The 13,347-nt window shown below is 35.7% G+C and overlaps 1 protein-coding gene across 2 annotated transcripts in view; it reads right to left on the reverse strand.

Moving 5' to 3' along the window:
- TINAG (tubulointerstitial nephritis antigen) overlaps nt 1-13,347 on the reverse strand; it is a 284,737-nt gene that overhangs the window by 209,985 nt on the left and 61,405 nt on the right. For both annotated transcript variants that reach the window (XM_077290017.1, XM_077290016.1), the window contains exons 3-4: nt 2,634-2,723; nt 236-350 (exon numbers count right to left, since the gene is read on the reverse strand). In XM_077290017.1, the coding sequence (XP_077146132.1) occupies nt 236-350; nt 2,634-2,723 (205 nt within the window). The remainder of the gene's footprint in view (nt 1-235; nt 351-2,633; nt 2,724-13,347) is intronic.

Raw genomic sequence — 13,347 nt, forward strand, 5'->3', positions numbered from 1 at the left:
TAGCCGAACTTTGTACTCAGTGACCTCCATCATCCAAAAATGGAATGAAGTGTAGAGTGAATAAATAACCTCATCTCCAGATAAATTCTTCTGCAACCCAGACTTTGGACCCCTGTTCTAGTTATCAATCAGGGCTTGGGGCTCCAAGAGATCATACATTTATCAACTTTTTAGCATATGGTGTTATGTTGGCGCTATATAAATAAAAATTATTATTATTATCACCTAAACTTACAGTCATTTCACTCATACTGAGGAGCGAAGGAGATGGAGATTTAGTACCCAAGCGATATTCAAATCCTTCCCTTAAAGTCATGCCCCAAAATTGACTGTAGTTGTCTGCTTTCCATCTGTAATTAAACAAATGTTATTTGTTTACTTTATGTTATATCATGCTAACAAATATTCTGTAGATAGAATGTATTACTTAACATGCTGAACCTCTCACTATTTCACTCTAGGTAATTTTTCATAGAAAACATATTAGGCTTTGATTGCTGGAGGAAATTGAGATACTGAATTAAAGCTCTTGCTAACACAGGAAGACCATACTCACAATTGCATCCAAATGCAACCAAAAGACTGGTCAAATGAAAAACTAAAATAACTTGCAAAAAATGCTATTTTTATTAAATTTACTCCTTCAGTATATGAATGTTTAACCCTGCTGTTCTGTTCTGTTTTTGAAATTCTATAATGTTACAAAAATTCAGCGTGTGATTCTGAGACTTGAGGCTCCCTGACTTTTCGTCATTAGGGGGGTACTCTCTGTGGGAATTTTTTTTTTTTTTAATTTTTGTTTACTTTATTTGGTACAATTTTTTTTACACTTGTACTGTTCGGTCAAAAATGACCGATAGGCCTTTATTCAGCTCTCCAGACAATTTTTGACAAAAATAAAGGTGCTATCACCTCATTTTGAACTATATATTGCATCTACTACTATTTATCAATGTATCTGACTACTTTTGGTAAGAACAGATTTACACATACCAACATTTTCAAGTTGCGATACAGCCGACGGATTCGCTTCCAGTATAGCTATGCGCAATTTATTTCACTGGTTTTTATTTACCCTGCTGTTCATATAGATCTAGTTCCATTCAGTTGTCAACATTTCATATTGTAAATCATGATTTTCTGATTTTCCATGTGTTTGCTGGTTGTACAGTATTACACTGTGCAATGCTGTCCTAAGCAGAATTCACCTAAAGTGTTGTACTGTGAGCTTTTTCCTGCTGCAGGGTGGTGTCTGCTCTGATCTTATCTGTTGACAGATAACATAGCAGTGTAGAGTTTCAGTTCAGCTGGAGACAACACAGAGTGAGCAGAGGTTCAGACGTCAGAGCTCTGAAGTCCCATTTTTACAGGTATGTTACAGATAAATTATTCTTTTATTCTAAAATTATTCAATATTCTCACTGCTGTGATAAAATGGATGATAGGGGGTTAGCATTAGGGTTGTGTAGACTCAATGTCTGCTTATGAGTACATATTCTCACTGCTGTGATAGAATGGATGATAGGGGGTTAGCATTAGGGTTTCCACCATCGCAACCAGCTGCAAGCGAAAAAGATGCTCATTCTGTCCAACGTCCAGTAACCATAAATCTAATATTATGTGTTGCAAATGTGCAAAATACTTGTGCAAGCGTCATGTAAATTATACATGTGATCAATGCAAGTAATACATTGATCGCATTTATCATTTGTTTTTGACAAAAAACCTTTTTTTTTTTGAAAAGTTTGTATATAGTTTAGAATAAAGAAAAGTTTTTATGTGCAATATGAAGCAAATATTGCAAAAAATGTTAATTTATTTGATTCAAAAAATAAAAGTTTTTGATTTAATTTTTCATCTGATTATTGAAAACCATGTTCACATACAGTAAAACAATGCAACAGGTAATCAAATAACACTTGAATTAGGTACAAATCACAACTTTGTTAGGTCCGGTCAAAAATGACCGGGAACAGTATAAGTGTATAAAAAACAACGTTTTTTGCCATTTTATAGAGAAAAAAGCTTTTTTTTTTTTTTTTTTTGCCTTTGAAAAAAGTATATCTACATAATGTTTGATATTATTACTTATAGTTAACATTTAGATCAAGATTTTTTTTTTATCTGCAAAAATAATCAATTTTTACAAAAATCGAAAAAATACCATGTTCCCTTTTGGATATAAAAAAAATATAAAACAAGCTTTGTATTTATTTTTTTTTCTGGTATTTGAACAACCATCTTCACAAGCAATATAATAGTGCAAAAACTGTTTAAAAAAACCACTTAGATTAGCTAAAAATGATTATTTTATAAGGACGGTCAAAAATGACCGGGAACAGTACAAGTGTATGTGAAATCTAAACAGAACAGCAGGGTTAAATATAGTTAGTATTTTGATAATGATTTCAGAGGTCATCGATTATAGCTTCCTGACCGGTAAATATTATGTTAATGATTTTACTGAGAAAGTTTTACTTTGGCTAAATTATGTAGAGTGCTAGGATAGTGCTGTTAAAAGACATATCAAAGACAAAAAATAATGACTGTAAACATTCACCATTTCCACTTTTTTCATATATTTTACATGAGAGAGGGAGAATTTTGATTAAATGAATTTTTCATTTTCTCACCCAAAGTCGCCTTTATTAATAAAGTTAATCAATTCTGGCTCAACAAGACAGGTATGGTCTGTACATCTCCACTGATTCTCATGACAATAACTGCAAAATAAAACAGCTTTATTAAACTCAAAAAGAAAAGGACAACATAAGTAATAAAGAAAAGATAAATCTTAGCAAAAAAGCCATTCTCATATTTAGAATGTCAAATTGTGCAAATCAATAACCCCAGATGTAAAAAGTAAAAGCACAAGCTATTTTCTAGTCTCGACCATTAGGTCCTAGTTGCTTCCCTATCTCTAATTTACTGAAGTCTATGCAAAAGTCATTCACTGCAATTGACTTGAATCATGCCTGCTACATGTATGTGTTTGATTGTTTTTTGCCACATATAGAGCACTATGGATACCAAGAGAGCATTGTGACTGTGAAAGTGTAGTGTGGCTATTATGGGTGCATTGTGGCATATCTAAAGGTCATTGTGATGGGATGGTGGCTTTATGACTGGTTTTGTGGGCATTATAGTTAGCATAGGCACGAGGGGTCATTGTGGCTTCAATAGAGGCATTGTGACTGTCATTAATAAATTATGATTAGCATAGGGGTCATTGTGACTCTCATGAAGTATTATGTTTGTCATAGAGGTGTTGGTTTAATGGGAACATTGCCACAATCATTATGACATGGTGGCATTAGGAACAAAATGGCTCTCATTGAGGTTATCTGTTTGATTGGACTTAAGTAGTCTAAAAGTAAGGAAGTTAGGCAGTAAACTGTAAAGAGACACATGATAGTAAAAAATGTTTGTTGATCTAGTTCAGATAGAAGAAATGGGGAAATTAATAAGTCACTGGAAACAATTTTTGTTTACTCTCTGACTATATACAATTAATACTGTATTTTTATACACTCATCACTAGAGTTGAGAAAATTTAGTTCAATGGAATTGAAACCATATTCTCCAGAGTGCTGACTTATTTTAATTCGCTTCATGCGAATTCACCAAAATGATGGATGGCTGTTATTTTTCTGCACTGTAAAGGGCCAGCAACAGATTAAAGACCAAAAAAAATTACTCACCTTACTGTTCACTTCTCTGAAAACCTTCACTGCTCATTCTCCCCCACATTGTCCATGGCCTTACGACTTTAGGCACTCTGAGCTATGACACTTTTGCCTATGACCAGGCATAGTATGTTCTTATGTAAACACACAGATGTCCAGGCCTAGTCATGGTGAGATGTCCCTGCCTAAAGTGAAGATACCCAGGGTTTCAGTGCATAGTGGCAGTAAAAATTGAAACCAAGGATCGCATGAGGGACATGTGAGCAGTAGAGGGGAGCAGTGAGATGTATTTTTCTCTACATCTTACATTTATTATGCTGTGTGATCTCTCCAGAATAAATGAGCTTCAAATAAAATTTCCTGGTCAAATCTGCACAATTTGACAAATTTGAATCTCAACACATCTATTTATATCTATTCATAACAGCCTTATTTATTTGTAGGGTTTGACATTTTCATCTTCACAGCACCTAGCTTAAATGGAACAGTGTGATATTTTCCACAGAGCTGCACTCAATGCATACACAGTGTTTCTCCAGTAAAGGGAACTTAATAATGGTGCAGATGCTTGCACAGAAGGTTGAAAGACAGAGTTGGATCTGAACCATTATCGCTCATGCGTGATCCCCAAACTGGATTGAGCTGATCTTCTTTGCTAACACTTTGCTTCTTTGCTTCTTTGCTGATCTTCTTTGCTATTACTACAACTACCACCCTCTTAACTTTATATACAATTTCCGACATGCTCTGATAGACAAAGAATATTTAACGATACATTTTAAACAGATCAATGGCTATTAGTAGATTGACAATCTCAGAATTTATATGTAGTTCTACCGCACTTTCTCAAAGGAAGAAAAATAATGAAAACTACAGACAGGTGAGCTTAATTAATAAGACAAATTCATTTGTAGTTTTTTGCTGCTTTAGGGCACATGTTAAAAATAGAAACATTGATCTTATTCTTTACAAATGAAAAAAAATTGTATTGAAGATAAAGGGTAGTACAAACCTCCCACACCATAGGGAAATACTTTTGAACATGTACACCTTTTCATGCAGTGATGTTCCTTGTTCTTATAGAAATGTGAACATTGCAGGTACAGACTGAAGGCAGCAAAACTACGAAGGGACCCATATCAAAACAAAGAAGTAAAACACGTGAAAGAAACCAAAATGTGTTATACGTTAGATTTCTCAAAGTACTCCCCTTTTTCTATAATGACAGATAATCACACCCATGGCATTCTCTCAAACAACCACATCAGGGAGTTACCAGGAATGACTTTCCAATCATGAAGGAGTTCCCAAAGATGCTGAACACTGACTGGCTTCTTTTCCTAATAGTGCGGATCAACTCATTCAAAAGTCAATTAGATTGAGTTCAGTTAAATGTGTAGATCATTTCATGTGATGTAGCACTCCACCCCTCTCCTTCTTTATCACAAACAGTCACATGAAATAGTTTCAAGGCGCTTGAGAAAGGTTCATTGTAACTGAAACGCTGCCATGCCATCATAGCTATTAATGTTCTTCTGATTTTTGATAAGTATAGGAGTGCTGCCTGTTTTTTCTATTTTCTATATTGTTCTGCAAGAAAGGGATTCTTTGCATGGGAGGCCTTGCACCCAATGTGCTTAATTTAATGTGGTGTTCCAATATTTTTTCCTATAAATATATATATATATATATATATATATATATATATATATATATATATATATATTTATTTATATATTAGCGTTTCAGCTAAGAAGCCTTACTCATGTTATGTCATACTGTATATATATTTATCTTGGGAAAAAATATATACAATATATACATTTTTTTCTTTTACATTGTAAAAATTGCAAAAACGAAAATGGGCTGTTGCAAACATTTGGGTACCCTGCATGGTTGCTGAAACCCTCCCTGCAAAGTATCACAGCTTGTAAACACTTTTTGTAGCCAGACACAAGTCTTTCAGCTCTTGTTTGAGGGATTTTTATCCATAATTTCTTGGAAAATCTGTCGAGTTTTATGAGATTCCTGGGTCACCTTTCACACACTGCTATTTTGAGGTCTAGCCAGTTTTTCAATAATGTACAGATCAGGGGCCTATAAGGGACATTGTGAAACCTTCAGCTTGCTCCTTTTGAAATAGTCTATTGTGGATTTTGATGTGTGCTTAGGATTGTTATCCATTTGTAAAACCATCCTTTTTCAAGTTCAGCTTTTTTACAGATGGTGTTGTTTGCATCAGCAATTTGTTGGCAAGATGTTCTTTTGCTGAAATGTTGTGCCTTTTTTCTTCACACATACCTTTGATCATTGTGGCCAAATAATTCCATTATAACCCAATTAGTCCACATGACTTGTTTCCAAAATGCATGAGGCTTGTTTGGATGTTCTTTTGCATACTTCTGACTCTGAATTTTATGGTGAGGACTCAGGAGAGGTTTTCTTCTGATGATTCTTCCATGAAGGCCATATTTGTGCAGGTTTCTCTGAACAGTAGAACAATGCACCACAACCCCAGAGTCTGCTAAATTTTTCTGAATGTCTTTTGCAGCGAAGCGAGGGTTATGATTTGCAATCCTACGAGCTGCTCTAACTGAAATTTTGCATAGTCTTCCAGACCTTATCTTTATGTCTAATTTTCCTGTTAACTGCCATTTCTTAATTGCATTTTGAACTGAAGAAAGGGCAACTTGAAAATGCTTTGCTATCTTACACCCTTTTCCTGCATTGTGGTCCTCCACCATTTTCATTTTCAGAGTGCTAGACAGCTGCTTAGAAGAACCCATGACTGCTACTTTTGGCATAAGGTTAAAGGAGGCTGGGTTTTTATAAAGCTGGAAAATATGCATCACCTGACTTTTCCTAAGATCTGAAACCTTTGTCAAAGTTATTTGAGCACACAAATGTCCAGGGGAAACTTTTGCATTGGCCCATTTTCCTTTCTGTAATTTTAAAATGTAAATGATGACTATATAATTAATAATGTTTGCATAAAATACAAAGGACATGTGTCATCTTTAACTTTAGAGAAGAAGAAAATTTTTCTCGAGCGATGACAGGTAAAGTATAAAATTAAAACTTCAGGTTTATTAATCCAAAGATTTAAATTGACATTATGGCAACCACAGTGTATCCATAGAATAGCTGACATGTTTCAGCTAAGAAGCCTTAATAATGGTATATCATGATTAAGGGGCTCTACCAGTGGCCCAAAAACCATAACAGTAACATCTGCACTATAGTAAGATGCTCTTTCACTTCTGAGCAGTGAACTATGCCTGAAAAATATTTCCCTATTACATATAAGGTACTGGCGCACTCAGTAAAAAATGGACCTCAGTTTGTTGTTAAAAAATGTCCTATTAACCCTTAGAAAAATTAAAAAACTTTGGGCTCAAAAAACATTTTAGTGGTAAAAATGTAATTTATTCTTTCTTCACTGCTCTGCGGTGGTAAAAAAAATATTTGAGGCATATGCGGTGTAAATATGATCACTGCACCCCAAGATGAATTCATTGGAGGTTGTAGATTGTAAAATTAGTTCACATATGGAGGGGTTTCTGTTGTTCTGACACCTCAGGGGCTCTGCCAATATGACATGGCACCCTCAAACCTTTCCAGCAAAATCTCAACTCCATTATAGTGCCTCTTCCCTTCTGAGCTCTGCATCGTGCCTCAAAAGTAGTATTCCCTTAGATATGGGGGTGTCGGCATACTCAGGAGAAATTGCACAACAAATTGCATGGTGCAATTTCTCCTTTTAACCTTGTTAAAATAAAAAATTGGGGCTAAAATATAATTTTTGTGGGTAAAATGGGATTTTTATTTTCACAGCTTAACATTATAAACTTCTATGAAGCACCTGTGGGCTCAAGTTACTCAACACACATCTAAATACATTCCTTGTGGGGTCTAGGTTCCAAAATGGGGTCACTTGTTAGGGTTTTCACTGTGTAGGCACATCAGAGGCTCTCGAAATGAGATATGGCATGATTCCAGCAAAGTTTGCGCTCAGAGTCAAATGACACTCTTTTCCTTCTGAGCCATGCCGTATGCCCAATCATTAGTTTTCTCCCTAATATGGGGAATCTACATACTCAGGAAAAATTGCATTACAAATTGTATAGTGCAATTTCTCCTCTTACACTTATGAAAATGCAAAATTTGGGGCTAAAAACATTTTTGTTGGCAAAATGTTATTTTTTTATTTTCACGGATCAACATTTTAAACATTTGAGAAGCATCTAGGGGCTCAATGTGCTCACCACACATCTAGATAAGATCCCTGAGAAGTCTAATTTCCAAAATGGTGTCACTTGTGGGAACTCTTCGAACGCGACATGGCGTCTGCTAATTGTTCCAGCAAATTATGCATTGAAAAAGTCAAATGGTGCTCCTTCCCTTCCAAGCTCTGCTGTGCGCCAAAGCAGAAGTTTTTCCCCACATATGGGGTATCAGAATGCTCAGGACAAATTGCAAAAAAACTTTGTGCTCCATTTTTCCTTTTCCCATTGTGAAAATAAAAATATTTGGGTCTAAATGAAAATATTTGTGAAAAAGAATTAAATGTTCATTTTTTTTAACATTCCAAAAATTCCTATGATGTACCTGAAGGGTTAATAAACATCTTAAATGTGGTTTTGAGCACCTTGAGGTGCACAGTTTTTAGAATGATGTGTCATTTTCAGCTTTTTTCGACCATATAGGCCCCTCAAAGTCATTTCAAATGTAATGTGGTCCCTAAAAAAAGTGGTTTTGTAAATTTTGTTGGAAAAATGAGAAATCGCTGATCAACTTTTAACCCTTAAAACTTTCTAAAGAATTAAAATTTGTTCAAAATTGTGCTGATGTAAAGTAGACATGTGGGAAATGTTATTTATTAACTATTTTGCGTGATATCTCTCTAATTTAAGGGCATAAGAATTCATAGTTTGAAAATTGAAATATTTTTCACATTTTCCCAAAATTTCCTTTCTTTTCTCAAATAAATGCAAGCTATATTGAAGACATTTTACTACGATAATGAAGTACAATATGTGTTGAAAACTTATTCTCAGAATCAGTGGAAACCGTTGAAGCGTTCCAGAGTTATTACCTCATAAACTGATACTGGACCGAATTGCAAAAATTGGCCTGGTCATTAACGTGCAAACCACCTTGGGGGACGGGGGTAAAGGGGTTAAGCAGTCTTAACCTCATAATAGAAATCCTGTGGTCCCCAAACAGAGTGGAGGTACTAGGAAATTGCCCAGTTTGCATCCCCCTAACAACTACTCTGACTCTAACTAGGGCTTATTTTGGGGGCATAAACACGGTTAAGGTTAAAACATAATAAAGTGTGGTAGTATGCACTTTTTACTGAGAAAAACAGATTGAAAATAAAGAACTGAAATCATAGTAACAAGTTCTCTATAATACCTTTTATTTATTTTTAAAAGTTTTGCAAGCAAAACACTGAACACAACTCTAGAGATAAACTCTGCTAAGGTTCAAGATAAACTACTGTGGCTGACTCCCATTGGTCCTTCTGGGAAGGTCCTGTTCTTGCTGCAGCTATAAAAGGTTCGCATTGCCACACGGCCATCCGCTAGTGTACATTTGGAATCGTGTGTGTCTTGATGAGTGCAAGTCATTCTTTAAAATCCCCTCCCTTGTGTATGACTGTTCGCAAAAGGTGGATGCTTGCTGTCTAGCGACTAAGCTGTCAACATAAAGACACACAATACAGCGTCTATTGCTGTAACCTCCAGTGTGGCGCCGTGCGCTTATAGAGCGCTTTCCTATCCCAAGTCTGGGTGGTTAGTGGCGTCCGCCAAAGCGGCACAGCACGCACTCTTGTGCTTTAAGTTATATTTTCTGTTACTTTGACACCCCATTGCGGTGTCGAGCGCAAGTGGTCTGAACGTACTCTAACCATGTTTCTTGGGATAGAGTCCTGAGACTCCTCGCTTGCGCTCTTGGTGCGATACCGCGGCCCTGTGACGCAACAGGGTTTGCTTCCTTCACACTGAGTGAAGTTAACCCATGTGTGTATCCACATTGTACCGCCATATAATCCGTCATTACTCAGCAGTAGGTTCCATCTCTGCACGGTGGACCCCGGACTGCGAACGCATCTTATAGTTTATCTTGAACCTTAGCACAGTTTATCTCTAGAGTTGCGTTCAGTGTTTTGCTTGCAAAACTTTTAAAAATAAATAAAATACATTATAGAGAACTTGTTACTATGATTTCAATTCTTTATTTTCAATCTGTTTTTGTGAATTAGCTAATAACAACAGCATATGCATATCCCTAGAGATAGCATCAGATCTTAGTGAATATGTTGTAGAAATAGGGCACCCATGACATGGCACTAGGGATGTATCACTTGGTTGTGAACACATAAAAGGAAAAATAAATACAGCTCTAGCAAAAATTAAGAGACCACCACATCAAAACTCTGTCATGGTCAGGCCAATCTCCAGACCTGAACCCCATTGAAAACCTCTGGAATGTAATCAAGAGGATGATGGATAGTCACAAGCCATCAACCAAAGAAGAACTGCTTAAATTTTTGCTCCAGAAGCAGTGTGAAAGACTGGTAGAAAGCATGCCAAGATGCATGTAAGCTGTTATTATGGTAATCAAACCAGATGTTATTTTTATTATTAGACATTTTTATAGCGCCATTTATTCCATGGCGCTTTAAAAAAATATTAAATTGTATTTGAAACTTCTCACACCCATATATAGAAAGGAATCAAGTTACTATCTCTTAATACCTATAAATTGTCCCCCAAGTGGATGATGGTATGGAGAAAATAAGCAACCATATTGACCTATTCTCCATGTAGGCATTTGGAATACATCTTAATATTAATCTTCATTTTAATCTCGATCTGCTAAATTTATGATACTGTACAAACTAAAAACATCTATAATTCCCCATTTATTTATAACAGCATATGGCATTTTGACTGTGAAGATAACTGGCTATGATTGGGTTAATGATCCCCGTAGCCTCTCTGGCGTTCTATAACCATAGAAACAACCGCATCCCATATGACGCGCATGTGCTAGGGTTTGACGTGGCCATATTTGATTGGATCTGAGAAAGGAACAGCATGATTGGCCAGTGCAAGAGCACAAAAGGGCAGGGAGTGTGGTCTTTTCTATAAAGGCCTGGCGTCTGTGCGGCCGCTCGCAGATCTCATTGTGGCCAATATAAACAAAATATCAATAATCCCATATGTGCTAAGAATATGGAAAATCACAAAAAGATTATTAGAATTGCCTCCTGATGAGCCCACCAGTAATAAGGGTGAGTAACCCGCGTTGAGGTGATGAATACGTTATAATAAGTTATATTAGAGCATAAAGTAGGGACTGGATGAATCATTGTTGCCAGTTAGCCAACAGATGTATCGGTTTCATAGTTGAGCTATTAATTGATCATGTGGTCTGCTACTGAGATTAGGGATCAGGTGATATACAATAGGAGTATTACTCCCCACACTCAAATATTTTGCTTGCACTGTACTTCTAGGTGTTATAAAACAAATGGGCAAAGTGCAATATCTCTTCAACTGTAAATAAGAGGGATCAACCAATTTGTATCAAATTGATCCCTTTGAATAGGGACAGTTTATTTGGAGGATCTGGACCTCAGGATATTTTGACTTATAAATATAGTGCAACATATATGTTATAGAGACTTAGGTATTGAACAATGAGATATCTAATAACAAAACAACACATAAAGGAATATAGATTACAATTCCTATAGATTTGATAGTGAGTGTTTTATAGAAATATAAAGTTTATTATGGAACCATGATTACTAATTTATTTTATATCTTATTAATATCTACGATATGACCCAAGTGCACACCAAAGGCCGTGGTGGATAGACTGTAGAAAGCATGGTAGAAAGGTATTGAATTTTTAATTAGTTAAATAAAAGTTATCTTTTATAAAATATTTAGTCCACCTCAGTCAGTGATACAGATAACACTGCACCTCACTCTGAAAACACTCTCTTGCAGCAGTGTTTTCAGCAAAAGCTGGTCCTACAAAGTATTGACTTGCAGGGCTGAATACATGCAGTTGTCACTATTTTCAGATTTATATTTTTAAAATAGTTTGAAAGCAATGTATCACTTCCTTTACACTTCACAAATACTTGCTGCTTTGTATTGGTGTATCACATAAAATCCCAATAAATTACATTTAAGTTTTTTGGTGTAATGTGAAAAAGTTCATGAGGTAGGAATACTTTTTCAAGTCACTTCAGTTACATAAGTTCATTGTTACGTAGGTTGAAAAAAGACAGAGTCATCATTTTCAACATTTTGGCACCAGTTACACTTTCTCTTTTGCTAGGAAACTCATTTAGGCCATGTTCACATGTTCAGTATTTGGTCAGTATTTTGCATCAGTATTTGCAAACCAAAACCAGGAGTGGAACAGTCAGGGAAGAGGCATAATAGAAGCATGTGCATTTCTGCATTTTTCAACAGCTCCTGATTTTGGCTTACAAGTACTGATGTAAAATACTGATAATTGCTGAACATATGAATGTGGCCTTATAATAACTCCACTCCTGCTCAGGGAGATTTACATTTCCCTCCAGGTTTGCAATGCTACATATTTAGATCACTGACCTGGGCTTCCAAATGTACAGCACACTGGCATATAGCTCAGATTTTTTTTACCCTCAAATGGCTTAACAAGACATGCATAGATTTCACAAGAGACACAACTCAATAGCTTTCCTCTTGGAGTTCATATTTAAATGGGAATAAATGACCAAAAAAATATAAAAGCAAAAACAAATAAACACAACACCACTTTTTATTTTGCTGTTTTTCTGTTGAATTATAGTATTGCGTTAAGCTTTGCAGTGATATGCTTCCTTGCACTTAATTACAATCCTTGCCCTACTCAGCAAGCTTTGCTTGAAGTCTCTGGAACTTGAAAAGTTAGCAAGCGTCAACTACAGTAATTAACTAATTAACACTGAAAAGATTGAAAATCCTTTCTCCCCTTAACCTGATACTTTAATCACCACAAAGATGAACAAACAGACATCATCCCAAAACAAATAAACCAATTGCGCAGTTATCACAGACTTTGGCATTGTGTTAAGCTATGTACATATCTGCTTTATTGCACTTCATTGTGGTCTGGTACCACTCAGGTAGATAGGTGTTTATATTTAAAGGAGCACTCTTAACAAAAATGTAATCCCTTAAACCTTTGTAAATAATCGTCTAAATATGTATGAAATATTGTGTAGTTGTACTACCATACTTATCAAGTGTTGCCTTCCCAGGTTTCCTGTGTTACTCTCTTCTGCATTGCTTGACTTCAATTTTGACTAGCTGGAAAATGCAGGTTTATGTATAGACCGGAAGTCATTTTTCCTATATCTACTATGTAAACTTCTGGAGTCTCAGAATGAAGGATCGGAGCTGGGCCGGAAAGTGGGCAAGCACGTAATTGTTTAGTATTTTTATACAAGTACACTGTTTTACATATGCTTTTAGAAAGGATTAGGGAATAACATTTAACTCCTTAACATAGCATAGCTCCTTAAATTGCACATGAAGATATATTGATTGTTGCTATATGTCTCGGTGTCTCTTGCTGTTTCCAATCTGTATATATTAATGAGGAT

The sequence above is a fragment of the Ranitomeya variabilis genome, chromosome 2, assembly GCF_051348905.1.
Source record: "Ranitomeya variabilis isolate aRanVar5 chromosome 2, aRanVar5.hap1, whole genome shotgun sequence".
NCBI classification, from domain to species: domain Eukaryota; kingdom Metazoa; phylum Chordata; class Amphibia; order Anura; family Dendrobatidae; genus Ranitomeya; species Ranitomeya variabilis.